This window comes from Lissotriton vulgaris, chromosome 10, assembly GCF_964263255.1.
Source record: "Lissotriton vulgaris chromosome 10, aLisVul1.2, whole genome shotgun sequence".
Taxonomy (NCBI): Eukaryota; Metazoa; Chordata; class Amphibia; order Caudata; family Salamandridae; genus Lissotriton; species Lissotriton vulgaris.
In genome coordinates this window covers 668994633-669020135 of record NC_141698.1, presented here as the reverse complement: position 1 = coordinate 669020135, position 25503 = coordinate 668994633, and the positions used below count along the sequence as shown (strand labels likewise).

Sequence of the window (25503 nt, the reverse complement as noted above, 5' to 3'; positions counted from 1 at the left end):
GGACTCTTGGCAAACTCCCTGAGCCTAAAAGCCAGGTGAAAAACCTCGGAGTTTGGATTGACTCCTTTCTCAACTTTACCCACCATACTAAAAATATTGCTGCCTCGTGCTTCGGGATCCTCCGGAAACTTAAGCAGATCCTAAAGTTTTTCGATCCCCAGACGCGCCAGCTCGTGATACAGTCTGCCATCCTTTCGCGGCTGGATTATGCTAACTCCCTACTCTTAGGGGTTAACCAGGCTGAGAAAGCAAGGCTGCAACGAGTTCAGAATGCTGCAGTGAGAGCCTTGACAGGTCTTCCCCGCCATCATTCGGTGGCAAGTACACTTACCAAACTCCACTGGCTCTCGTGGGGAGAAAGGGATTCATTTCTAAACCTTATGCCTCGCATTCAGAATTCTGAAAACCGCCTCCCCACCCATGCTATACCCACTCTTGCCCGCATATACGCCTCAACGCAATCTCCGCTCGGAGGGCCAGAACCTGGCAGTGGTCCCCCGTATTAAACAAGCCAGGATGGGAGGCCGCTCCTTCCGGTACCTTGCAGCTAAGCTTTGGAATGCCCTACCTCTCCGGATTCGTGGAATAACTGATCTTTTGCCATTCAGAAAGGCCATAAAAAGCCATCTCTTCTGCTAGACGGCCACGTTTTGTGATTCCCACTGTTCCACCTGTTGTGGCGTACTCTTTTCCTTTCTGGAAAGCGCCGGGACGCCCCTTTGCTGGGGCAGCCGTGCGCTATAGAAGACCATATAACATTAACATTAACACTTCACAGCCAAGATGGCAGTTCTGGACTGTATGCAGACACTTCAGGGGCAGGTCTGAGGAACACTTTACAAGTTGCTTCTGTGGGTGGCACAAACCAGTGTTGCAGGCCCACCAGCAGCATTTGGGTTACCAGCCCTGGGCACACACAGGCCACACTACTAGGGACTAACAGGTAAACCAAATAAGCCAATCAGGGATATACCAATTCAAAGTCATATTTACACAGGGAGCATTTGCGCTGTGGCACTGAATGACAGTGGCACAGCGCCCAGAGCATCTAATACCAGCAAAAACAGAGGAGACAACAGCGAAAAATGGAAGGGAAACCCACGCCAATGGTGCCAGGTCTAACATGTATAAATGCAAGTATGTCTTCTTTTTAAAAGTAAAAACACAACCAATTGTTCACATGTTGTGGTGTTCAATCATGGGGATCGGCGGGTGGGGGCAGCCTGCTAGCAGTCACTACGGAAAACAAGATGATGAATGGAACACTTGAATTAATCACAGCCACTGGTGATTGTTCAGGCTGCATTCCAGTGTATTGTGTTTGTTTGCCCACCATGCCACTTTAGGCAGCAGCCTGCCTTAGGCAAATCAGTATGGATCCTGCTCCTCATAGGAACTATCAACCGCAAACTGCCAGTAAAGACCCTCTCCAGAGGAGAACACAAAGCAACTCCAGACAAGTTTTGCCCAATTTGGGCCTCTTTAAGTTTGTGCAACTTCAGTCCTATGGCACAGTGAGCACAGGACCCACATCTAGGCATATTAGTGGCTTGTAGGGTGTTAACTAAAACAACAAAGACAGTGATGGATGGAATGACTGAATTAATCACAGCACCACTGGCAATCGCTTGGACCTTACTGCAGTCCATAAATGTTCGCCTCCATGCCACTGTAGACAGATCACAGCTAAGATCAATTCAAGCATTTTACCCATCCCTTTTTTGTCTTCCTCATAGCGAGTTTTAGGGTTATCTGTCTAGTGGGCACAAAATAAGGGTGGGGAGCTGAACAGAATTATACCAAATATGGGTCGAAGCAAGATCTTTACTCAGAAATTTTGCTTGTTGTCATTTGGTGTATATCCAGTCAGATGTTTTTGAGAAATTAAAGCACATACGTTAGTATTATCTGGACGCGAGACTCACGCGGTACTGCGAGTTAAAAAAAAAGTAGAGCGTTCTGATTTGCCTTTATTTTTTGTCCCCCACTTCGGGTCCCAGAGGACCACTTTGGTCCCTTGGGACCGAGCGATCTGTAGGCTTGCCACAATGTCAACGGAGGCATACATAAAGGCCAGGAGTCATATTAGCTAAATGATGCATACCTCTGTCTGAGATAGGCATGCTTGGCACAGGCAGACCTATTGTGCCATGTATAAAAAGAGCACTCTCCCAGGACAGCACAGCAATGTAATGTAATAGGTTATTTATAGAGCGCAATTGTCACTCCGAGGAGCATCATGGTGCTAAAACGGAACCCGGAGATGGAAACAAAAGGCCTGGTTAACTATTGACGGTAAGAAACAGGGAATCAGATCAGAGTTTTGTGGAGAGTGTCAGGAGCACTGAAGATCCAGGTTTTTAGGGCCTTCCTAAAAAGGGACTCAGATGTGATATGGTGGAGCTGTAGAGGAAGTTTATTCCATGCCTTTGAGCCTATCACTGTGAGCGATTTTCCTCCCTTCGATGCCAGTCTGAAAGCTGTTATTTTCAGCAGATTGGCATTTGATGATCTTAAACTTCAGGAGGGAGTGCAACGCTTGAATCTTGTTTGCAGAGATTGAGGTCCCAAAGAATGGAATGCCCTAAAAGTGATGACAAGGACCTTGAACAGGCCGCGTTGATGGATTGGCAGCCAGTGGAGTATATCTAGTGCCGCAAAAGCGAATGACCTCCTAGGCCACTTCAGCACCAACCATGCTGCAGCATGCTGGACCATTTGCAGTTTATGTAGGACCGACTTGTTGGTACCTGCATAGAGCCTATTACAATAGTCTACCTGGAAGTAATTAGGGTGACGGCAACTGTTTGCCTCGCTGAGATGGGAATCAGATCAAAGAATTTCTTTAAGCTTTTTATGATGTGAAAACAGGTGCCGGCAACTGCCAAGGATTGCTGTTTAAAAGATAAAATGGTATCAAATTGTATTCCCAGGTTCCTGACCACATTTACTGCGTTTGGAGGAGGGGTAGTATTCATTGGTCACCAGAGTTTGGTAGAAAAAGAGTTTTCTTGGCCGAAAGGTAGAATTTCCGTTTTTCCAGAATTACACTAAGATGGTTATCCTTCATCCAACTGAAAGTTGCGGTAAGGTACTGGCGGAGATTTTCTTCCGCTTGAGTGGTGTTAATGTCCAAGACCAGAATAAGCTGCGTATCGTCCGCATTTGAGATAGTCTCTATATTAAAGGACGATATCAGCCTGATCAGTGGTCCCATTTAGGCATCGAAGAGAGGGGGCTAAGACTCGAACCCTGGGGTACCCCTGAGAGCAGTGCATTTTCTTGTGAGGTGTATTGCCCTAGTGTGATCACTTGTCTGTGATCTTGCAGGAAGTTCTTTATCCAAGCTAGGACAATACAAGAAATGCCAAAAGATGCCAAACGGTCTAGAAGAATGGCATGTGAGACTGTCGAAAGCAGCCGGCAGGTCTAACAACACCAGGACTGCTCTTTTTCCCTGATCCAGGGCTGCACTAGGAAAGGTGCACCTGCCAGTTAAACTGCTGCTTTGCCTGTTAATGCACAGGGATCAAAAGCATGCTGAGTAATCGGGCAGAGATTGCCCTAATCGAACTGGTAAATGCAGTGTGTGACAGTACCCTCTTCCAAGGGGAAATTTGAGGGCTCGTGAGACGTTTATATAGGCTGCCGCCCAAAAGACATCCCCAGAGGGCTTAATGACTGTGCCATTTCCCACTTAGTGCACAATTAGTGTGCCTCCTGATGGACTATTTGTCCCAGTATTGACTTCTGTAATGTGAGTCCGCTGTAGAGGAGTCCCCTTATCTACATGGATCCATACTCCCATGCAGACAAAGGAATGCCCAATTGAGAACACACTGCTGCAAAATGTGCATTGTTGCGATCCATATTACAGAAAGATATGGCGTGTCTGCAGCCCCATCTATGAAAACAAGGTGCTGAAGTGCAAAAGCCCCGGATCACTTTCTGTAAAGCTGCTCTATGTGCATTTCTTTGCAGGCTTTTGTTTTTCGTGGAGGGTAACTTGATATTGCAAGTCAATGGAATTAATACTTATACTAAGTCAACAGATCTTGAAACCTTTGAGGGGACAATCCAGTATCTGCTAATATAGATAGTTATGGTCAGACTAAGGACTGGGATGACCCTTAAAAAGTACAGTCAAGCAGACCCCTCCCCCTCCCTTCTATGTTTTCTGTAGCAGACATATTTAGTGTGATACAGTGTGATTCCAGAGTTAATTCTTCCATCCTTACACAAAAGTTTGTTGGGATTAATACAATGACTTCTATGCCTTCAAGAGTACAATGTAAAGGAGGTAAAATCACAGTCTCAATCGCCCTCCCCCACCTCCCAATCAAGAGACTGCAGAAAAAAAGATTCAATGGGCTTGAAAAATCTGTTCTCAGCAGGGGAGATTACATCGAAAAGTGTAAAGTATCTATAATAAGTTTACACTCGGGCATATCGTTTTTTTAGTCAAGGCTCCATGGTCAAGTGGCCCAGAATTATTTCTTATACAATAGGTAATCAAGCAAATTTTCAAGGATCTAAGCTGAAGAGAGCTTGGGAGTACAATAGCACATCGGTAGACATCTCAGGAAGATAAAACAACACTAATTTTTATGAATTATGTTGTATATTTTATTAATCGGATGTCCACGTGTCACCACAAATTTGAGCCAATTGAAACACTTATAAGATTTGAACTCAATAGGGAAGTTGCTAATGGCCTTCAAAAGCAAGGTACACCCAAACCTGCTCAGTGGGGATACAGTAGTGTTTGGAGACTTAAACCGTAAAATAGATAAGGCAAATATATAGCTCATTACAAGATTATAGTAACTGCTTGCCGCCAATTTCATGCATTGATTTGTTTGAAACGGAAGTTAATAGTGACATCTTTTTAGTAGGCTTAGGCAAAATTGGCAATATGCCGACATAATAGGGTAATTTAGTGTTATGCTTATTATGTCAAATTTACGAAATTATGTTATTATATCACCATGTATTTCATACAATTCGTGGTAAAACTTTCAAAAGCCAATGCGCTGACCACAAACACACAGACACAACATGAATAGAGTGCGAGCAGCTGTTCTTCGGTGCTTTTACGAAAAGCGCAGAATCATGTTCAAAGTGGACACCAGGACACATTTTGCACAAAATGCAGCACCAAATGCATTATGTCAGCAATGGAAGGATACAAATCATTCAACCAAAACTTTGTGAAATCGAAATGTAAATGCTCCTGGGCGGGACAAACACAAGAATACGGAGGAGAGCCACCAAATCAAGAGTAGAGACCTCAAAGCGACAGCAATGTCATTCAATCATGAGCAAAAAATTGACCCAAAGCTCTCACTAAGTATCTATTAAGTATTGGAAACAATTGCTTTAGAAAGACTGCTGTCACCAAGAACTACAAAGCCTATTAAGCGGACCTAAGCCCATATGAGTTAAAAATGTTTCAAATGTGCATCAAAAGATCATTAATGCTCCTTTGACTGCTTGAGGGAAAAACCTGACGGGTAAAAAACAATTCTTGACCATTAAAATACAATGAAATATTTCAAACCTTTTCCTTGCTCTTCTTCATATCCTTTCAGACTGTGCCTTGAGGAAACTGAGGCAACCCTATCATTTTCTGCACTGATAGCCCTTTGTATTTCTTCAACTTCCGGGTTTCTGGACACTACTACTTCCTCTCCCGGCTCAAATTCCTCCTCTTCATCTTCGAAATCGTCATCATATGCCTATGAAAAATTTGAATGTTTAATAACATGTCAATGTGCGTAAAGGAACACTTAGAAAACCCGTTGAAGATGATTAAGATATTACAATAGCATTTCATGAATTAATGAGTAAACAGTGTTGTCTTACACATGCAATAAATGGAAGAAATATACCAATGCAATTTTTTTTAACTTATACTGGGTAAAGGCATTTTGCTGTTGTAAACCATCAAGTACTGGTGAAAGTTCTGTCACATCAAGTTGCAGAGAGAAACATGAAGTACTTTAGCAACTTGAATAGCTGAAATATAGCAGTTCATAATTAAGGATATTAAAACACTGCAATCTGTAAAAGAATTAAACAAGATACGGAGAAATAATATATTTTCTCAAAGTAAATAAATCCTGTCTTTCCAAGTTCACGAAAATGCATGTAAGTTAATCATCTGTAACATTTACAATCTCTTCCACCTCCCTCTTCTGAATTGATATATTGAAAATAATATCAATACATTTATAAAAACAATTTTAATAAGATGAAGTCTAAGTAAACATTAATGTGCATTTAGAAAAAGTTCTCATGTCTCAAATGTTGTGGAATGACGATGTCAATGGGTTGTATTAGTACTGGAAACTCAGGAAAAGCTCTATAATTATCCATAGCAAACAAATACATTGGTAACTCACCATCAATAATACACTGTGTTATTAAGGATGTTGTCCCATAATGTTGATTCTTAATGGTGAGTTTGGAGCATTAAAGTGGCACAATGCATTTAGCATTTTATAATATTTGAGACTTCCGGTAACTTTTTAAAACTGTACCTTATCATTAGCATTTCCCTACAGCAGAGACTATTTTTAGATTGTAACGGTCTGCACTACTGCAACCTTCACACCCTTTGAAAAGTTGTTTTCTTACATTGATTCCTTCTGTTTTCTTTTCTCTTCTTTTTTGTGCGAACAATAGTCATAAAGTGTGTAATGTTAATTTTTAAACCCCTGATACATTATTTTGTTTGTTAGTGTTAAGGTACATGTCAAAGCGTTTGTTCGTCCTGGTACAACGCATGTCTTAGTGGTGGGAAGTGATTCTTTAGCACAATACATTTAGCACATTGCATTAATGGCTTATACAGAACAATATTAATGAAAAATATAGCTTCATAAAGGTTTTATTTTAGTTATATGCATCCGAAGGTCAAATATGCATTTATTTATACGAATGAGGGTGGTTATTGTTGCCTTATGTTGTATTTTATAAGGTAGTCCATACTGGCCTTTCTCTATAATGCACCTGTCACGATTTGACAGAGTCTAACTGACTGAATATGGCAACATCATTAATAAATCAAGATGGGGTTTAAAGTGCTTTATCTATAAAAAGCCAGCACCAACATTGACCATTTTCAAGGCGTGCAACATTTCCAATGCTGAATTTGATGTTGATTCTTCAACTCACTATGGCCTAAAAGGTGTGCCATGGAGGAGCCTATGTTAAAAACATGATCCAAAACTGCATTTTTTATATAGTCTCTTACAGCACGTTTTCTTACAAGAAGGCTCTCTACACTTAACATTTGTAAACATATTTATTCAAGAAGCCTATTCAAATTAAAGCCCCCAAATAAGGCTCACAATTTCCCAAGTAACGGCAATCTAACTGTAACTATGGGCCACATGTATGCATTTTCGTAGTCGGAAACAGCCGATTGACCCATTTCAGACCGCAAAAAATGCTTTCACATATGCTCAAAACACAAATTGAGATTCAGCAACATGCTATGAAATCGCAATTTGTGTTTGGAATTTGGTATTTGGAAGGGGTTTGTTCATAGCGTTCCTTCCAAATACATAAATCTGAAGATGTGTGAGTGTTTTGCAACCGAATTACTGTCCCAAAACATTCATATTTTACTGACTCATTTAAGGAGGTGGTAACCAATTCCCCTTTGACAATGGAAAACAAATATATTAATAAAATAATTTTTTTTAATGAGTTTTATATACATACTACAAACATTTGTTATATGGGTTTACCGCCGCTGGCATAGACAAAGTATAAACAGTACATTTTGTGCGGGTCTCCCTTAGCTGGCTATAACTTTTTGTAGAGCTAAGAGTAGGCAGTGGTCCCACGGACTACTGCCTATTCTTAAAAAAATGAAACTGCAATGTTTCATTTTTTATTTTTAAACACATCCCGTTTTTCTTCAAGGGAAACGGGCTGCATTAAACAAAGAAAACAAAAAAAAGCTTGCTTTATGAAAAAACAATTAGAGACATGTTGGTGTGCTGACCTCAACAGGTCAACATCCCTGTGATAGCTGTGATTCCTAATGGATCGCAAGTTGCAACCTACCACATTAATGTGCATGAGATGGGTCTATTTACGAAATAGGAAATCCTAATGTTAGTACATCTGGCCCTAAGTTAACACATGGCCAGGGATTAATATATAAATATAAATTATTACTATTCAAGAGTATTTCCTTGCCGCAGAGAAGTTCTATTCTCCCTTTATATAGTTTTATTTTGCTGATAGCTTACATAACATAGCGGGTATTTGTAAAGCGTACTTTTGCGTAGAAGGGTATTTTGGTACTGAATAACATGTTTATTGTTACCAAACTCTTTGGAACTCATTTCACTCTTTACACACAGTTGATGGCTACAGAAAAGTTATTTCGCAAAACAAAACCAAACGTGGGATATTAAAAAAAATCCACACAAAAAAGTGTATAAAGAGTAAGAAACCGGCAAAGTGTGAAAGAGTGGCGTCTATGGACTCATTATTAAATTTAGCACAAAATCGATTGCTCCAAGATATATATATATATATATATAACACCATTAGGGTATCAATCAATCGATTAATAAATTCTCTTAAATTGATTATTAAAATATTCATAAAAAACAGTGATCACATAAAATGTTCAACAGACATCAGATAAATAAGTATAAAAATTACAGATAATATCAAAAATTCACAGAATTACGCCAACGTATTGCATTTTTTTAAAAAAGGCTCCCACAGAAAAAAATACAGCAGTTTTGGCTACCATACAAAGGTCGTGAAATGCAGGTCTACACTGACAAAAGCCCAAAGTTTTTAAAATAGGTAATAAAAATCTGCACGTATAAGGTTAATAATATTTACAGAATAGGGTCAAATGCATCAGAGTCTGAAGGGAGGTACCATCACAAGGGCGCACAAGTAAGCATTTGGAGTCAAACTGTCCCAAGGGGAAACAGAAATTGCACCTGATATAGCCCAGCCGAAACATGGTCAGGAGTGATCTTTCCCAAACATTATTAACCTGGAAAAGATAGGGTTCAGTGCTCTGACATGTCTTATACATTGTAGACTCTCACAGATGGTTTCTCTAGTTTCTTCACTTCTCTGGCAGCAGTTGAAAGTCTCAAAAACTCCTTCTTGGCCCAGCCGGACTCCCTTTTATTCAATAAGTGTGGTAATAAAAGCAACTCAGGCCTTCCCAAACTGTTGGCAGTGTACCTAATATAATTTAACCAGGGGATTTTAAGATCAAAATCACATGCCAAACAGTCATAAATGATCTCCCTATTAAATGCAGTATACATATTCCCCCAGACCACAAGAAGAGGTGCAAGCTTAATGAGGTCTTCCACAAACTTTAGACCAAATTCTTCATGCAAAATAAATGAGGACTACTGGGCCCTAACCCAAGCAGTTCCCTTCCTGCTGTATCCTGTGGCAGCCCTGATACCCCCATAAAGAAGACCCAAAAGTTATATCAGGTAGACACTTTAGTTTGTACACCTCCAGTAAGGGCAAAATCAGTTTATTACAAATTCTAGATGCAAGCCCAAGATAAGCCCCCATAGAGGTATAGAAGCGGGAACAGGCCTTCAAAATACAAGGTAACCAGCTACCCCTAGAATCAAAGGTTACCCCTAGATAAGAAAACTCATTAACCTTGCAAATCATTTGGCCCTTTATCACCATGGGTCCGGGTTTACTCTGGGGCTCACCAAACACCCTGTTAACCTCTAAATCTCAATCGCCATGTATCTAACAAAAGCATCAATAAGGCCCGTAAACTGTTAGGTGTTAGTGATAGCAAAACCGCATCATTAGCGTAAAGTAAAGCCTGCACATGTTTGCCACTAGGGTACTTTAGGCCGCAACACAGGCTGGAGGTCCCAGCTGCTGAAAACAAAAATTGCCAGATCACAATATTGAAGGATTCTGACAACTCCAGGACTAGACATCCCTAGAATGGGAGAACAATGCTCTTTTTAGGTGTCACCTGTGACAGTGCTTGTACTATTGTTTACAAAAGATATTGTTTAGTAGAAGAGGTTTGGACCCCATCTGTTGACTTCATTGTCACTGCCATTCAAAGCCTCCTAATTAGGCAGCACATCTTAGTTTCACTTCCTCTTCTTTCGCCATGAGCATGAACCAAGTACTTTGCTTCATCCTGATTAGTGTCCTTCCACGGCTGACACTGCGATTGAGAATATACTTCACCAGCCTTTTCTAACTGCTGCATGAAAGAAAAAATATCTCGTTACAATAATGATGTCTACCGGAAAAAGGGGTGTTTTAAGATGCTGTGCTTGCTACTCACATTTTAATTGTGTTTACATACTTTGTTTCCTTGAAGAAAAAGTACAAGTAATTAGCATGTTGGAACATCAGGTTTTCTACCAAGGTAAGATAAATTGGATACATTAGAAAAACCTTTGCTTGCATCGAGTTTCCATTTTCAGATTCACAACTCTCTCCGCAATGGCTGCGTCCTTCATGTTATGGATTTCACTCCGGCAGGGCTCTGTCTTGGTCACAGCTATCATTCCACCATTGGCCCTCTTCATGCTGATTCCTTCATTAAAGTATTGTTTACCCCAGTGCTATATTTTCCTAATCTTTCACTCTCTCCTTATTCTCCATGGCCACATTCTTTTTGGTCACAGATTTATTTCACTTCTGTAAGGGATTGTTGTTTATGTTTGTTGTTCTCATCTCTACCCTCTATGCACACATCTTTTTGCTTGCACCCCCACACTTTGTACCTTCTTCTGAATCCTTAATTCTTGCCGTCCACTAGAAGCATCAAAAATGCTCTAGAATTTCACAATGAACATCCCATCGTGTTTCGGTACCATGATAACTGAAAAAGTACTCCTTTTAAATATATATTTTACATTGTGACATTGGCTTCTAGTTGAGCTATTTGGACTTGTCTATGTTGCTGCTGCACAGCATGGTTGGAAGTGAAAAAAAGGAGCTAAAAAGCGGCCAGCGCTGACCTTGTCATGGTACTTTTTTATTTACTTACCGCTATGCTGCACAGCAGTTGCACAACATGGCTTAAAAACAACAACCTTGACAAAGCAATTAGATCTCACATTGGCGAGACCTATTGGCATATCACTCTTTCTCCTTCATGAGCAAGGTCACTGAAAAAGTTATGTATTCACAACATCAAGATCACATCATTGTCAATCATCTCCTGCTCAATTATCAATCCAGGGTCAGATTATGCGGATTCATAGAGACAGTAACTTTACAAACCATAGAAGACAGCATGCTGAACACAAGATAAAGATGAACTCTGCCATCTAAAACAACTGGACCTCTCAACTGCCTTCGACACCGTTGATCACCCCATACTCATCCATACCCTGAAGTCTTGCATGGAATTCCTTAGAATCATCCTTCACTGGTTCTCCTTCTACCAATCCAACCAACTACAGTCAGTTTATAAGGGCACCTCAAGTTCCCAGAATATCTCCAAGACCTGTGGAAATTCCCAAGGTTCCATCTTGCCCTTTCAATATCAACCTCTTCTTGCAGCCCCCTGGCACACTGCTCAGCTCATATTTAATATCAACATTCACAGATACATCAATGACACAAAACTATATTTGAAAGTCTCCTTTGCTCCAGACTTTCAACTCCTCAAACACTGCTTAAACCTAATCCAGACTTGGATTTCCAACACTAATATAAGTTTAATCCCACCAAAAGAGAATTCATATGGTCTGTGACGAAGAACACAGAACTAGTACAAACCTGGTGCAATGGCATGAACCTGAACGGATTTGAACGCCAACTTTCAACCAATGCTAAGCTGTTCAGATTCACTTAGGACACCAATCTCATCCTCAAGAAACACAACGATAAAATCAAGATATCCTGGCTTGGAGAAGGCAGCCAAGATGGAGGTCGCAGTTTATGTATGCTCCCAAGACTCCCTGCAATCTATCAACATCCGGAGTCAGAACACTGTACCCACCCCCCTTTCTTATCAACAGCAAGGTCCCAGGATGTGGACAACTCTGACTGACTAGGGATTTAGCCGTGCCTGGTCCCTGGACTCAGGGAGAACCCCAGGCTGCCAACTGGCCCCTTCCAAGATGGCGGCCTGTACCAGCGACAAATCTGATGTGAATATGTGAGGCCTTGGACCAGCTTCTACAGGAGAGCTGAAGAGAAAGGCGACTGACCTCGGGACAGAGGGACTGAGTGGGCCATAAGAAAGGGCCCCAGTGAAGGCAGACCGTTGAGCAGGAGATGGCTGACACCATGCCATGCGGCAATACTGAGCTTCAGTACCAGTCAGCCTCGGCCGAGTGGTGGCTGCACCCGAATTCTCCTGTGACGCTGGCACTTCTATCTTCTGGGAAAGGTGACGTGTGGTTCTGGAGGCCAGGTAGAAAAACTCAACAGGGGCCTGGTGGGGGACTCCTCGGTCCACAGGCTGGACGGAGAGCAGTGACCGAGGTGGGAGGAGCAGGGAATTTTAGACCACTGTGGAGCCCACTCAAGAGAGCGATGGACAGGCCTTTTGTACCCGTAAAGGTCACACTGTGAGATATCAGTCAAAGAGGCCCTGCACAAACTGTGATGCTGAGTGTGAGTTTGGGTGTGCACCCCTTGGGTAAGAATACATCTTAGGACTTGGCTTCCCATGGACATTGGAATGACTTTGAACCTTTGGCTCAGTACTTGGACAGCCATTGCCCCATCAGCTTTATGCTCTCCTGCTGATCTCAAAACTGTGTCAAGTGCAGTGTCACATAAGCCTTTGGGATAGTCACCTGGCACTTATGGGTGCAGGTTGCTCATTGTGTGGCTGGACAGGGGAACTAGCCTCCTCCAGGTCAGTAGTCAACTAGAGTGAACTCCTGCATCCTCGAGCCTTTGCTCTATGTTTTCCTGGATATCACATATGATTACTGTGTTGGGCCTGCTCTGCTGTTGTGAGAGATGCCTGGGGCGGGGATCTGCTGACTTGAGAATCTCGACTTACGACCTGCCCTGCCACCTCCAACTGGCTTTCTGGTTCTAGTTGCACCCAAAACGTATACGAAGAAGGCCTTAGCCGTGGCTGCTCATGCTGTTCTGAGGAGGTAAGCATGCTACGTCACGGAGATTGGCAACTTTGCACTGGACCCTGAGGTGTGTTGGACAATATGGGAAAAGACAAACCCCTAACCACTGCCCGGGCCCAGACTAAGATTGACCAGTATACAACACCGGCCTCGAGTGCCAGAGGGGTCACTGGGAACCCCCTGGTATTGCTGAGGCACTCTGCACAATCCAAGTTTGCAACAATCCTTATTGCAATTCAGGACCCGAGGGAAGCCGTGGAGAGAAGTCAAAGTGGATGTCTCACTGCTGTGCTAAGACCTCAGGAATGTCGCCAATCGGATGATGGAGGCGGAAAGCCGGATTCCTCTGTGGAAAACGAAACAGCCACTCTTAAAACTCAGGTCTCCAAGTGCTTCCACAATGGTAGTGCTTGGGGAACCTGCTGTAGATGTTGAAAATAGATTGTGCAGGAACAACCTCCTATTTGTTTGTTTCCCGAGGGAGCCACGGCCTCTGAAGCGGAATGCTCCCTGGAGGATTGGATGCAGTCATGAGACCCAGACGATTAGCTGTTGCCATGGTTTGTGGAGGGACACACACATAAGTCCCTGGCCCACCGACCCTCGTCCGAGGCTTCAGCCCGCCTGGTGATCACTTGGATTCTTAACAACTGTGACATGATTATGTTATTTCCTGACTACACGCAAGCAGTTCAGCAGCATAGGCACTCTTTCAAGGACGTTAAACAAAAGTTTTGTGCCCTCAATCTACAGTACATTTTCTTCTTTCCTGCAAAATTGAAGGTGATCTTTAACTCTAAAACTAATTTCTTTGACACAATGGAGCAGGCGTGGGAGTGGGAGGCAGAGAGGAGAGAGCTCCGTCTGACTAATGGAACTGGGGAGCCAGAGCACAGAGTGATAGGGAGCTCTACCCGTCCTCCCCCCAAACCACCTAGGAGGAAGTGAGCACGATCACATAAAAAATGATTGAATCCCCGCGGATGCCGGGACTCCTATGGTTTGGAAATAGAGACTCTGGTAGTAGGAGGGATCAGTCAGGAAGACATGTTGATGGACACACCCAAACTCTTCGGGTCTCAAGATAAGGGCCCATGTGCCCTCCAATAAAGAAATATGCAGGCTGGCAAGTCTGTCTTGGTGACAATTTCTCCAGATGGGGGAATGATACTACTGTACACAAATGAGACTAAAGTAGATGTCAGGCACATGAATCCTACAATAGAGGAGCCCTACTTTAGGCTTTTGGCCTAGGGGTTTGCCTTAGTCCAAGTTATGACCAGTTTTAGGGCAACAAATGCTTCCAGTATATAAGTATGGGGTGGGGGAAGTTAGAGGAAAGGGGAGTTATATTTGTTACAAGTTGTTTGAACACACAATTCACTGACCAAGACAGTCGCACTAAGATGCACTATTACTGAGATAGCGGATTCCTACACAAGGCAAGTCATTATTTTAACACAGGCCCTGAACACATTCCAGCCACCCGAGCTTGGGCAGTCTGATTCCCAACCCTTACGGTGGGAGTTAAATGAAAGTCTTGGAATATGAACAGATTGGTGAATCGCATTAAAAGATCTGTCATCTTCCAGTATGTAAAAAGATTCAGTCTCAAGAAAACCGATTACTGGGAGATCACTGCCCTTTCCTGCGCCGCCATGGCTATGACAGTATCTATCACTCAGGGTCACCCGGGAGTAGCCATTTTACTGCACTGGTTTTCTGTTGGTGGTGATCAACTCACATGCAGACCCTCAAGCTAGAAATTGTGGGGTAGAAGGTCAGCTGCAAGGCAGACAATACAACTTTTTATCAGTCTACGTCCCACAACAGCAGCATCCTAGCACACCAAACTACCTCGGGTCCCTCCTATTAACACTCCTGCAAGGCGTCACTGTAGTGGGAGAGGATTTCAATGCTGTTCCTCACAAAGAGATGAATGTGCCCGGCTCCCTAAGGCCGGGGCATCAGGCATGCTCCTGCCAGCTTGGATTGATTCTATAAGACTTTGTGATGCGTAAAATGAGTAGCATCCCATAGACCTTGCACATACTAACACCTGGGCGGCTCACAAAACCATGCAGCGTCTTGATCTGATTTGGCTCCCAGCTGCGGACATCCTGCAGTTGTCTCAGGTTCAAGCCCTACCCTGGGGGATGTCGGATAACACTCCACTTCGCTTACAGCTGGGATACCTTGATCCTACCTTCAGCCTATGGGGCAACTCTCACCACTTAGTACCTAACTGACAAAGATTGCTTTGACTGCAAAGAGTTGGAGATTCAATCCTACTTAGAGACCATCTGGCAAACCCACACATAGGGGTTTAGTTAAGGGATACATTTGCAACAGGGAGCAGAAGAAATTAGCGCAAATTACAACTTGAGAGGCCTAAATCATTGCCTTGGAACATTGGGCGATTCTGAGACCTTCAACCAAGCTTGACCGTTGATTGGTGTTGGCACGTACTCTGGTGCAACAAATCTCACTGGAAGAGGCGTGGCAATGTTGGAGGGCGTCGACCCAGCAGGTTTATGAACACGGGGCTAAGTAGGGGAAGCTCCTTTACTGGCTGACCATCAGAGAGATTGCACAAGTCTTCGCTGACTACTACCAAACGTTATACGAGTATAGTCCCAGGCCCCGACGAAGTAGCACACCTGGTGTTGCGGTACATCTCGTTACCCCCACAATTCCCCTATCGCTGGCCAAGGACCTTGATCAGCCGCTCACAGTCAAAAAAACTGGGGGAGCGTTATCAGCTATGTCTCCAGGTAAAACGCAGGGCCCAGACAAGTTTCCTGTTAAATGCTATCAGAAATTCCTAAGTCTTTTGCTCCCTCATCTACTGGCACTGTACACTGAAGCGGCGGAGTTGGGGGGCTTCTCCTCAGAGCTCGACAAAGTTACAACTGTGGTGATCCCTGAGCTTGGTCAACCATTGAATACATATACCTCATAATGGCCTATTTCCCTTACCAATTCCGAAATCAAGGTGTTTGCCAGATTCCTGGCCAACTGGCTACGCTGGACATTGCCTTCTTTGATTCATCTGGACCAATGTGGCTTTATGTGACCCGCAGCTGCAAGTACTGTACCCTGAGAGTCCAGGTGGCTCTTTCCCAGGCACACCAACTCCGCTACTTCTCGGCTCTTCTCTTAGTAGACTTCGATAAGGCCCTTGACATGATCGACTGGTCCTTCCTAAGTGCTGTGCTGGAAAGAACTGGTTTGGGGATTTACTTCTGTACACTTGCCCAACCGCTCAAGTCCAGGTTAACAGGACTCTTTCTTTTCTCCTATCCGCAGAGGTACCAGCAAGGTTGCCCCCTTTCCCCTCTCCTGTGTGCCCTACCAAAACCAAATCCCTGCTGGTCCCAATAACAGGCAGTTCAAGTGCCTGCCTTTGGCGTTCCATGATCCTCATGTAACACCTATCATTCAAATATCAGGGCATTTACATCTCTTGCCTAACAGAACTGGCGAGGAGCCTCAATTTGACCCCTATGGCAAATAAAATAAGAATGGACTTACAGAAGTGGCGGTGCCTACCTCTCCATGTCCTGGTGGCCCTCTTCAAAATGATGCTTCTGCCCCAATTTCTTTATTTCTCCAAATTTTTACCATCCAAAAATCTACAATCCGTACCTTCCTTGGGCAGAAGGTCACCCTCTAATGGCTCAAGTGAACTGCTGACAGCCCCCCTATGATGAATGGTAGACTTATACTGCTATTACATGGCCTCACTGTTGGTTGTGATAAATGATTGGTTTAATGGGGGTTGGGATGATCTGACATACTGAGCTGAGTTGACCTTGCTCTGCCTTGACAGGATCATGGGGATGCTTTACAGGCCCTCAATCCATTGATTACTTCCGGAGATCAACTGGGTGAAATTACTCAGCTGGAGAGGGGCTCTCTGCCTTACGGGATGAGATCACAGGCTCACGAGGATAAGCCCTGTCTGGCAGGGGATATGGCTGCACCACACCGCAGGTATAGAGGGTTTTGCAAAGTGGGACAGGATAGGATTCACCCATCTCAGGGACATCTGGGTGGATAACCATATACAGACTTATCCAGTGATAGAGGAGCAGTATCAGCTGTCCTGTACTCAGTGTAATAAATGCCTGAAATTACGAAACACACTCTTGGCTAATATTCCCCCATACACAGATGTTCTGGACTTCAGACCTCTCCAGGCCAAAATGCTGTCGGGGAAGCTTCACAAGCGAACCATCTCACCGATTTTCTGATCCCTAGTCATTAATGTCCCGGATCGTTTCCCCATGTTGAGATGGAAATGGGAGGCTTGGGTGGGGGAGCTTGAAGATTCCGAGTGAAGGGAGGCCAGAATAGCTCTCTGAGAGTTACCTTTTTCCACACCCCTTGGACCTATCCAATTCAACTGCTTGCACCTTACTATAGGACCCTCATTGCAGCTACACTGAGCTGGAAAAATTGCCCAGGCTAACTGCTTTCGATGCTCCTCGCCAAATGCAGACTTCTTCTACATGGTCTTGTCCTGCACTTTGTTGGTCCCCTACTGCTAGAAAATGGGCAGAGAACTCTCATCAGTCTTAGATTAGCCACTGGAACTTAACCCTAAGGTCCCCCTTCTGGGGTTACTGGAGGATGCAGGAGGTCAGAGAATGGAGCGTATCTTTATTGGGGTCACAATGTTGGTTGCCAAAGGTGATATCACATGTAACTGGAGGTCCTCAAACACCCCTACTAAGGTGGGGGGCGAAATGGGGTAGGCTGGTGTGATCAACAAGAGCGGCCCATTTAAGCAGATCAAGGTTGCCAATGCAAACATGAGAAGATTTGGGACAAACGATGGGAACATCACAGGCTGAATGTGGGAAATTACTAATTTTCGAATATGCCTTGTGGTTTACCGTGACATGATTCGATGGGCTATGGTAATGTTTATGTTTGTTAGTGAAAACAGTAAAACAATCAAATTTGCTTAGAAAAAAAAATCATCACATGTTGGTATCATCTGTCTTTCCTTGTGAAAGGTAACCCATTCCTCTCAGAAAGTGACTTCATAACTGCACTAGACACTTTACACATTACTCTTATCTGTCCAAGGTGGGCACATTTATGACATAAGGATATTTGTCCCCTTCTTTTACCCTTGAATTTCATCAAGCTAAGCCAGCATTATTATATTTGTAGTTTTTAGAGAATTTGAATTACACACATCTGGATGGTAGCATTGCTATGCTCCATAGCCTCTCAGACTCCAGATTGGCCCACTTAAAGGCACCTGACATGCTGCCGCTTATCTCATGGAGGGCCTGAAGAAATATGACCACATATCTACCATACTAATTGAATTCCGCTGGCTTCCCTTGACAGCCAGCATCATTTTCAAAACCAGCTGCATCCTCTACAAAACCATCACAACCAGGCACCTGCATATCTGGCAGATAAGCTCACTTGGCACTCGGTACACCAGCCACCAGGACACTATCAGACTGGAGATGAAGAAGTGCAAGAAAGCAAAGCTAAGCAACAGGCCATATCCATCTCTACACCTAGGATCTGAAACAATATTCTGATAGCCAAAAAGGACTGTAAAAAGGCGAGGCTGAGACCCCAAGATTTGTCAGCTGCCAAGCAGCCAGACAGGCTGTGTGAGAAGGGTAAGATCTGTAGAACTTCTGCCTGTGACCAGGACTGAGGGCCAAGGCCTGCTAGTCCGCCTGCTGGGTGAAGGAACATCACCCAAACAAAACCATGAACACCAGCCCTGGAACCCAGACTACTAGATTCTGCCTGCTTGCCAAGACCAGTGTGCTGTGTGAGGAAGAGGAGAATGTTGGAGGGAGAAAGGACCAGTGGGAAGCCCTACTATGAGGACTCTCTGGTTGAAATGTGAGGATTAGGCTGTGCACCAATCGATGCCAGAAGGGGCCACCATGGAAATAATTGTGTAACTAGCCTGCCAGGACTGTGAACACCTTAGCAATGATTCTGTGCGCCAGGAGGGGCCGCTGTGGTGTGGGCGATTGCACCAGAGGTGCCTACGTTGTGTCCAGAGGTACTGCAGCAACCCTGTATGTCAAGAGTGGCTGTCTGTACTAATTTGCCAAGGATTTCGGGCCACAGCCTGGGATTAGAGTGAGGCTGTAACTAGTGGGTCGAGCCCGCTCAACGAGATCTGCCCTGACTGACCCCGAGAGCCAAGGAGGATGTTGCAACCTCGCTGGACTACAGTTGGGAGCTGAAGGAAATTGGATTATCGAGTCTTCGCAATATGGAAGCTGCTTCGATTGCTGGGCCGGTTGCGCCGCTCCGGATCTGAACTCCAGAGTGCCCAAGTTCAGGGTACCCGTAGTAACGCCATATGTTTCTGTGCTGCCAGAGCAGATATGTCTTGAACTGTGCCAGTGTGCCCAGGGGAATTTGCTGCAGAAGATGCTGTGGCACCACAGACACTTTTGACTAATTCCTAAGATTCAAAGGGGAACTCTTGAGTAGGGTCTATTGGTGGGAATTCCCTGTATGCGGCCGCCAATGAAGGGAATAACTCCAAACCACTTTATAAGCCAGTGAGTAGGACCAGGATTTGCTAGACAACTACTAGAACCCCGACCTGAAGGAAACTGGGTTATTGCTTGTGAATGTCATTATTCCTTTAAATGAGAAGAGTTAAAAAAATAAAATACTTATTTTTTCCTACAAAAGTAAGTATTTGACTTCACAATTATTTATTGTTTGTACTGTGCACACTTTGAGCTATGAGTTGTCTTCACTTACCTGTATCTATACTTCAATACAGCCCCACCTTCCAGAGGGAGTATTTGACTACTCGCCCACAACTACTAATGAGGGTCAAATGCAGAAGGGGTACTTGGCCCAGTTCCACAGGATCCATAGTAGGTCAAATTGCAGCACAACAGGAGTAAAAGGCCTCAACCTCAACGGTTGGGCCCAGTAACCCTGCGTGCCCCATTGCCCTCTAAAAGAGGTTCTGACATATGGTCTTTGAGCAATTCCTCATTGCTGCATATACTTCATGTTTTTCATTGCTTAAAATAAGGGCCTGGTTTAGAGTTTGGTGGACCGGGTTACTCCTTCACAAATGTGGCAGATATCCCATATTATATGCCATTTTACAAATCCATTATTTCCTAAGACACTTGTTATAGGACGGACAGGCTATCCGTCACATTTGTGACAGAGGAACCTTTCCGCCAAGTTCTAAATCAGGTCCTAAATCTTTTTCATTAGAATTACTTTCTGAACCAACAATGACCCTTCATTAGGAGGCTTAACAGTTAATGTCTACAAAAGAAAAAACATATTTTTCAGTAAAATAAACTAAGCAATTAAATTGTACAAAAAATTAAAACATTATACTATAACTATTTCAAGGGTACCTGAATCCCCCAAAAATATCCACATGCAGTTGATTTAAAATGCCAAACAAAGATGTTTCCTGTAAGCAAAATGGGAAGGCAGTACAAAGAGTACCTTTGCCAATATCCTTAGGGCTTAGAGTCGCAATGTAGCTGAGTGGGAAAGGTCTGCATTCCAAATGTAGACTTCCAATAGTAAACTGAAGGAAGTGTGGACATTCATTCTTGATTGGTACATCAAAATATGCATCTTGAAACTCTAAAGATTCTAGTCAGTCGCAAGGATGAAATGGCACCCAGATTTAAGGCGGGATAACCAAATGCAACATGTCCTACAGAAGTGGCTGTTTTATATCGTGCAAGTATAACAAAGGCCGGGGGCATGGCTTGGACGCATGACGGGCTAGTCGCTGATAAGTGCAGCTCCTGCCCTGTAAGGCATAATCCTACCTGTATCCTGGCAGAATCATGCCCATTCTAATACAAAAGGGGGTCGGAACCACCCAGTCCAGAGAATCCGGGCCGTGTGCAGTTCCACTTGCCAGCAGACTGAGAAACTAACTTTTCTCCCCTAGAGCGGCGGCAGCTTCTCTTCCCGCAAAATGGCGGTGAAGACCGCAACTGCCTGATTGAAATGCCTCCGGACGCCTGTTCTGGGTCGGCTTTGCTGCGGGGATCAGTGCTACAGGGCCGATTGCAGGTCCGGAACTCCTGCCGCACCGAGAAAGGCCCTCGGGGGACTCTGACCCGGGGGTGAGGTCCCACAAACGCCTGCCTGGTGCTGCCTGACGCGACCTCGGGGCTTCGGGAGGGCCGAGGTAGGCCCACTTGGACTGAGCTCCTCCCAGCGAGGTCAAGGGACAATGTGGCATGGTCCGCGAGTGTGGACTCTGGTGCAGTAAAGCGTGAATACCTACGGGGGGGCCCACTTACAGAGACGCCTGAGACTTGCTCCTGGAGACGGCGGCGGGGGCAAGGCCTTGCTGGAAACACCTGCGCTGAGGAGCCGGCGGAGGCCCGACTCCTGCCTTGTGGAGTGGGGGGTCCGGAGAGGTTTGACATCCGGGGGGATGTCCGTGACGACTTGATGGCCTGTTGTGTCAGACGGCACCCAGGAGCATGCTCCACGCACACACGGGACATCAGAAGTGCCGGTCCTGGCCTACTAAGGCTGTGATCCCGCCTGGGGAGACAGTTGTCGGCGCTGTATGGTCTGCGTGGGCAGGCTGCCGGACAAAGGGGATTGGACCTCTACTTGCGGGCACACTCCCAAAGGGAGTTGATTCATACACTCCTGAGACAGCCTTCGGTGGCACCCTGGAGATTGGCGAGGAGAGCACCCTGTATTCACGGTGGGAAGACTCGGGGGGCCACAGGTGGACCCTTGCTAGACTGGGACTCCTGCACCGGCCCTCGGTTGCCTTGGGGCCTGGCGTGAAGAGTTCCGCGGGACACTTCTCCAGACGACACTCAGTCGACCGGTAAACTAAGGTGCAGTGGGGGACCCACACGCGCGTCTCCTGGGTCCGGATTGACCCATGACAGTTTTCTGAGCCTGGGGTAGCAGAGTGGAGGGCCCCGGGGACAGCCTTGGCAGGCCTGCACCCGAAATGGGGAAAGATAGGCCCCTTAAAGGAGCACAAGCAAACAAGATTATGCAGTATAAAGTGCCAGGCCCAATGTCGGCGGAGAGCATCAGACCAAACCCTGAGCAGGGACCGCCGCAGGGATCAGCGGCCCAAGATAAGGCTGACATCCTAGAGGCCATTAGAGACTCACAAGCGGCATTGGAATCGAAAATGGACGGTATGGCCATGGACATAAATCATTTGCGCCTGGACCTACGGAAAGTGGCGTATCGAGTCACTACCAGGGAGGGGGACCTGGCCTCCTTGCGGACGGAGGTCCAACACTTGCAAGCGACGGTGTCTGCACTCAAGGAGCACACCTCATCTCGAGGACAGGGCATAAGACGCTGACGGGCGCTCGAGGAGCAACAACCTCCGCTTTTTGGGATTCCAGAGGAGGCGGAGGTACTGGCGGCGGACCTATATCTGGAAGAATGGATCGTTCCACCTACCCGGGTCTTCGACTATCCAAGATGTTTGCGGTGGACCGGGCCCACCGCTCCCTTGGTCCCCCCCCCCCCACCAAAGCCGGGGTCGCCACCTAGGACTCTGATCGCTAAATTGTTCCTGCAGTTCATCCGCAAGAGCGGTCCCTCCAGGTTCGAAAACCAAGAGATCCATATCTACCCGGACTACACGAAAAAGGTACAAGACCTGCGGAACGACTTCCTGAGGGTGAAGCGGAGGCTGAGGGATCTCAATATACAATACAGCCTCATGTTTCCGGCCCGGCTTAGAGTGCAATATGCAGACAGGGTCCACTTCTTCAATGCCCCGCAAGAGGCCACAGAATGGATGGATTCAATGGGCCTGGAGGGGCAGAATCAACAGCACAGATGGCAAGAACAGAGGAGACAGAGCGGTTGACAACGGAACCAGCATCGCCGTTCTGGAAGACAACGATCCGGGTCACAGGGGGAGCCAGATGGAGGTCGCATCATGGTGGAGCCCGATGCCCCCTGAGAGAAGAGTTGGGGGGCATACCGACACAAAACCAGTTTTCCCCATTGTGCCTTGTCCAAGAAACTCAATCGGAACCGGAAGGTACTGCCGGTTCAATCACTGGCATCTCATGAGCTACCTAAATACATGTAAGGGGACTGCCATTTGAGCGGTTGTTAGTCGCAGGGATGCACAAGACACTGTAAGTATGGACCTCATCGGTGTTGCAACCCGACTCTAATGCGGAGCACCGGAGGGAGATCCTCACTTGCAGGGACCATAGGGTGGGTTGGAGTGTAGTTGATGGGGCGGGCGCTATTGCGCCACACTGCAGTCTAGACATTCCAACTGTAGTGGGCCGTGCCGTCCTGGCTAGGCCGTTGGTTGGGCGGGGCTGCACAGTGTCAGGCAGTTTGGTTGTACAACAAGGTATGGGATTTGCTGTTTACTGACTGTTATTGTTGCTTACAATGTTGCAGGGGTTTTCCAGGGAGGGTGGCGGCTATGGGGCGGAGTCCTGAGTCATCAGACCACGGTTGGGCGATGAGAATGAGGTTCTACTGCCTGAGGGGGGTGGGAGGGAGGGGAGAATGTTCACATCATTTTGTTTTACTGTCCTCTGATGGGAATGTTTTATGCCAGGTCAACAGAGGTCATGAGAGCTTTTGGAGGGAAATGGGGGGTTCCCAACACTACGCCTTGCAGTTCATCCCACTTCTACATCAGGGGTCATGGGCACCCAGAATTCTCTACTTATGGCAGGTGATCAACAGACCTATAAACTTATAACATGGAATGTTAGGGGGCTCAACAACAGGGTAAAGCGGATTCGGATAGCAACATATCTTAGGCGGTATAAGATAAGTGTGGCCTTTTTACAAGAGACACATCTGTGGGAGGACTGCCTGAAATATGTCCAACGGCGGTGGAGGGTCCAGATTTTTGTGACCTCCTACTCGGGGTTTGCCAGGGGGGTAATTATATGGGTGGCGCCTGGAGTCCCCTTTAAACTTCTAAAATGTAGTCCTGACTCAGATGGGCGCTACGTGGTGGTAGAGGGGTTTATGCCCCAAACACCGATGATGGGGAATTTCTGGGTACGGTCCTGGGGAAACTAGACTTGGCACCCGACGTGGACCTGATTATAGCAGGAGACTTTAATTGTGCCTTTGATAGGGAACGGGATAGGCACCCCCCAAAAGTGGATGCTAAACCCAAGACACGGGAAGACCTGCGACAGATGATTAGCAACTACCACTTGCTCGATATATGGCGGCACCGCAACCCTGATAGTCGGGTATACTCCTGTTATACTCGGGCAGCTATTACGTACAGCAGGCTGGACTATTGTTGTATACAGGAAATGGCGGCCGGTCGGATTCTAGAGACACAGAACCTGGCCCGATATTTGTCCGATCACTCCCCCCAGCTGGTGACTTCCACTTTTGGCCGCAAGCGCTTAATAATACCGCTGTGGAGACTTAACTCCGAGGCTTTGACCGATCCGGTTTATAAAGGTATGATCGCGGCAGGGTTGGAAGGCTATTTTCAGGTGAACTGGAACACGGCCAGCTCGAGGGCGTTCGAATGGAACACGCTGAAAGTGGTGTTGAGGGGAAAATGTATCTCCACTGAGGTGGGGGTGAGGAGAGTGCTAGAACCGGACCTAAAAAACCAGGAGGAATGCTTAAAGACTCTAGAGGCAGAACTTCCCACAGACCCAGGGAGACCGGCCAAATGGACTGAGCAACAACAAAAGATAGGTGATCTATGGAAGTCATTGGGCTAATACAATCAGTCCACGAGTAGATATCGTTGATACACTGAGGTTGATAAAGCCGGACGCCTACTGGCGCACTTGATTAGGGAGGGGACTCAGCCTATCCCAATACTGGCCCTTAAATCCGATCAGGGTCGATTGGTTCATACCCAGCATGAGATTAACGTGGTATTTACCCCATACCTCCAAAAAATATATTCAGAGCCCAAGCCCAAGGTTTCCTCACAGGCTTTGGAGGCCTACCGTGCTGAGATGGATCTACCTTGCCTTGACCCGGAAAGTCAGGAACGCCTGGAGGCGCCCTTTAGAGGGGAGGAGGTAAGAGCGGCGATCGCTCATTTGAAAACGGCTAAATCCCCTGGGATGGATGGACTGGCGGCAGAGCTATATAAAGAATTTGGGGAAGTCCTGGTTCCTAGGCTCCTCGACATTGTTATGGAGGCCGGTGTCGGGCCTATTACCTGCCTCCATGCGTGAAGCGCTGATTGTGATGATCCCCAAGCCGGGGAAGGACCCCTTACACCCGGCCTCCTACAGGCCAATCTCTATGCTCAATGTGGACCTTAAGATCATTAGTCAGGTATTGGCAAACAGATTACTTCCGTATGCACAAGTTACTACTTGTGTAACGATATATCTGTAAGAGACATTAGTTAGTGATAGATTCCTTACCTTAC

At 45.7% G+C, this 25503-nt stretch overlaps 1 protein-coding gene across 1 annotated transcript in view; it reads right to left on the bottom strand.

Moving 5' to 3' along the window:
* The window catches only part of DYNC2I1 (dynein 2 intermediate chain 1), a 476503-nt gene that overhangs the window by 235182 nt on the left and 215818 nt on the right, over positions 1–25503 (bottom strand). The window contains exon 10 of the mRNA XM_086941505.1: positions 5561–5738. Within this exon, the coding sequence (XP_086797631.1) occupies positions 5561–5738 (178 nt within the window). The remainder of the gene's footprint in view (positions 1–5560; positions 5739–25503) is intronic.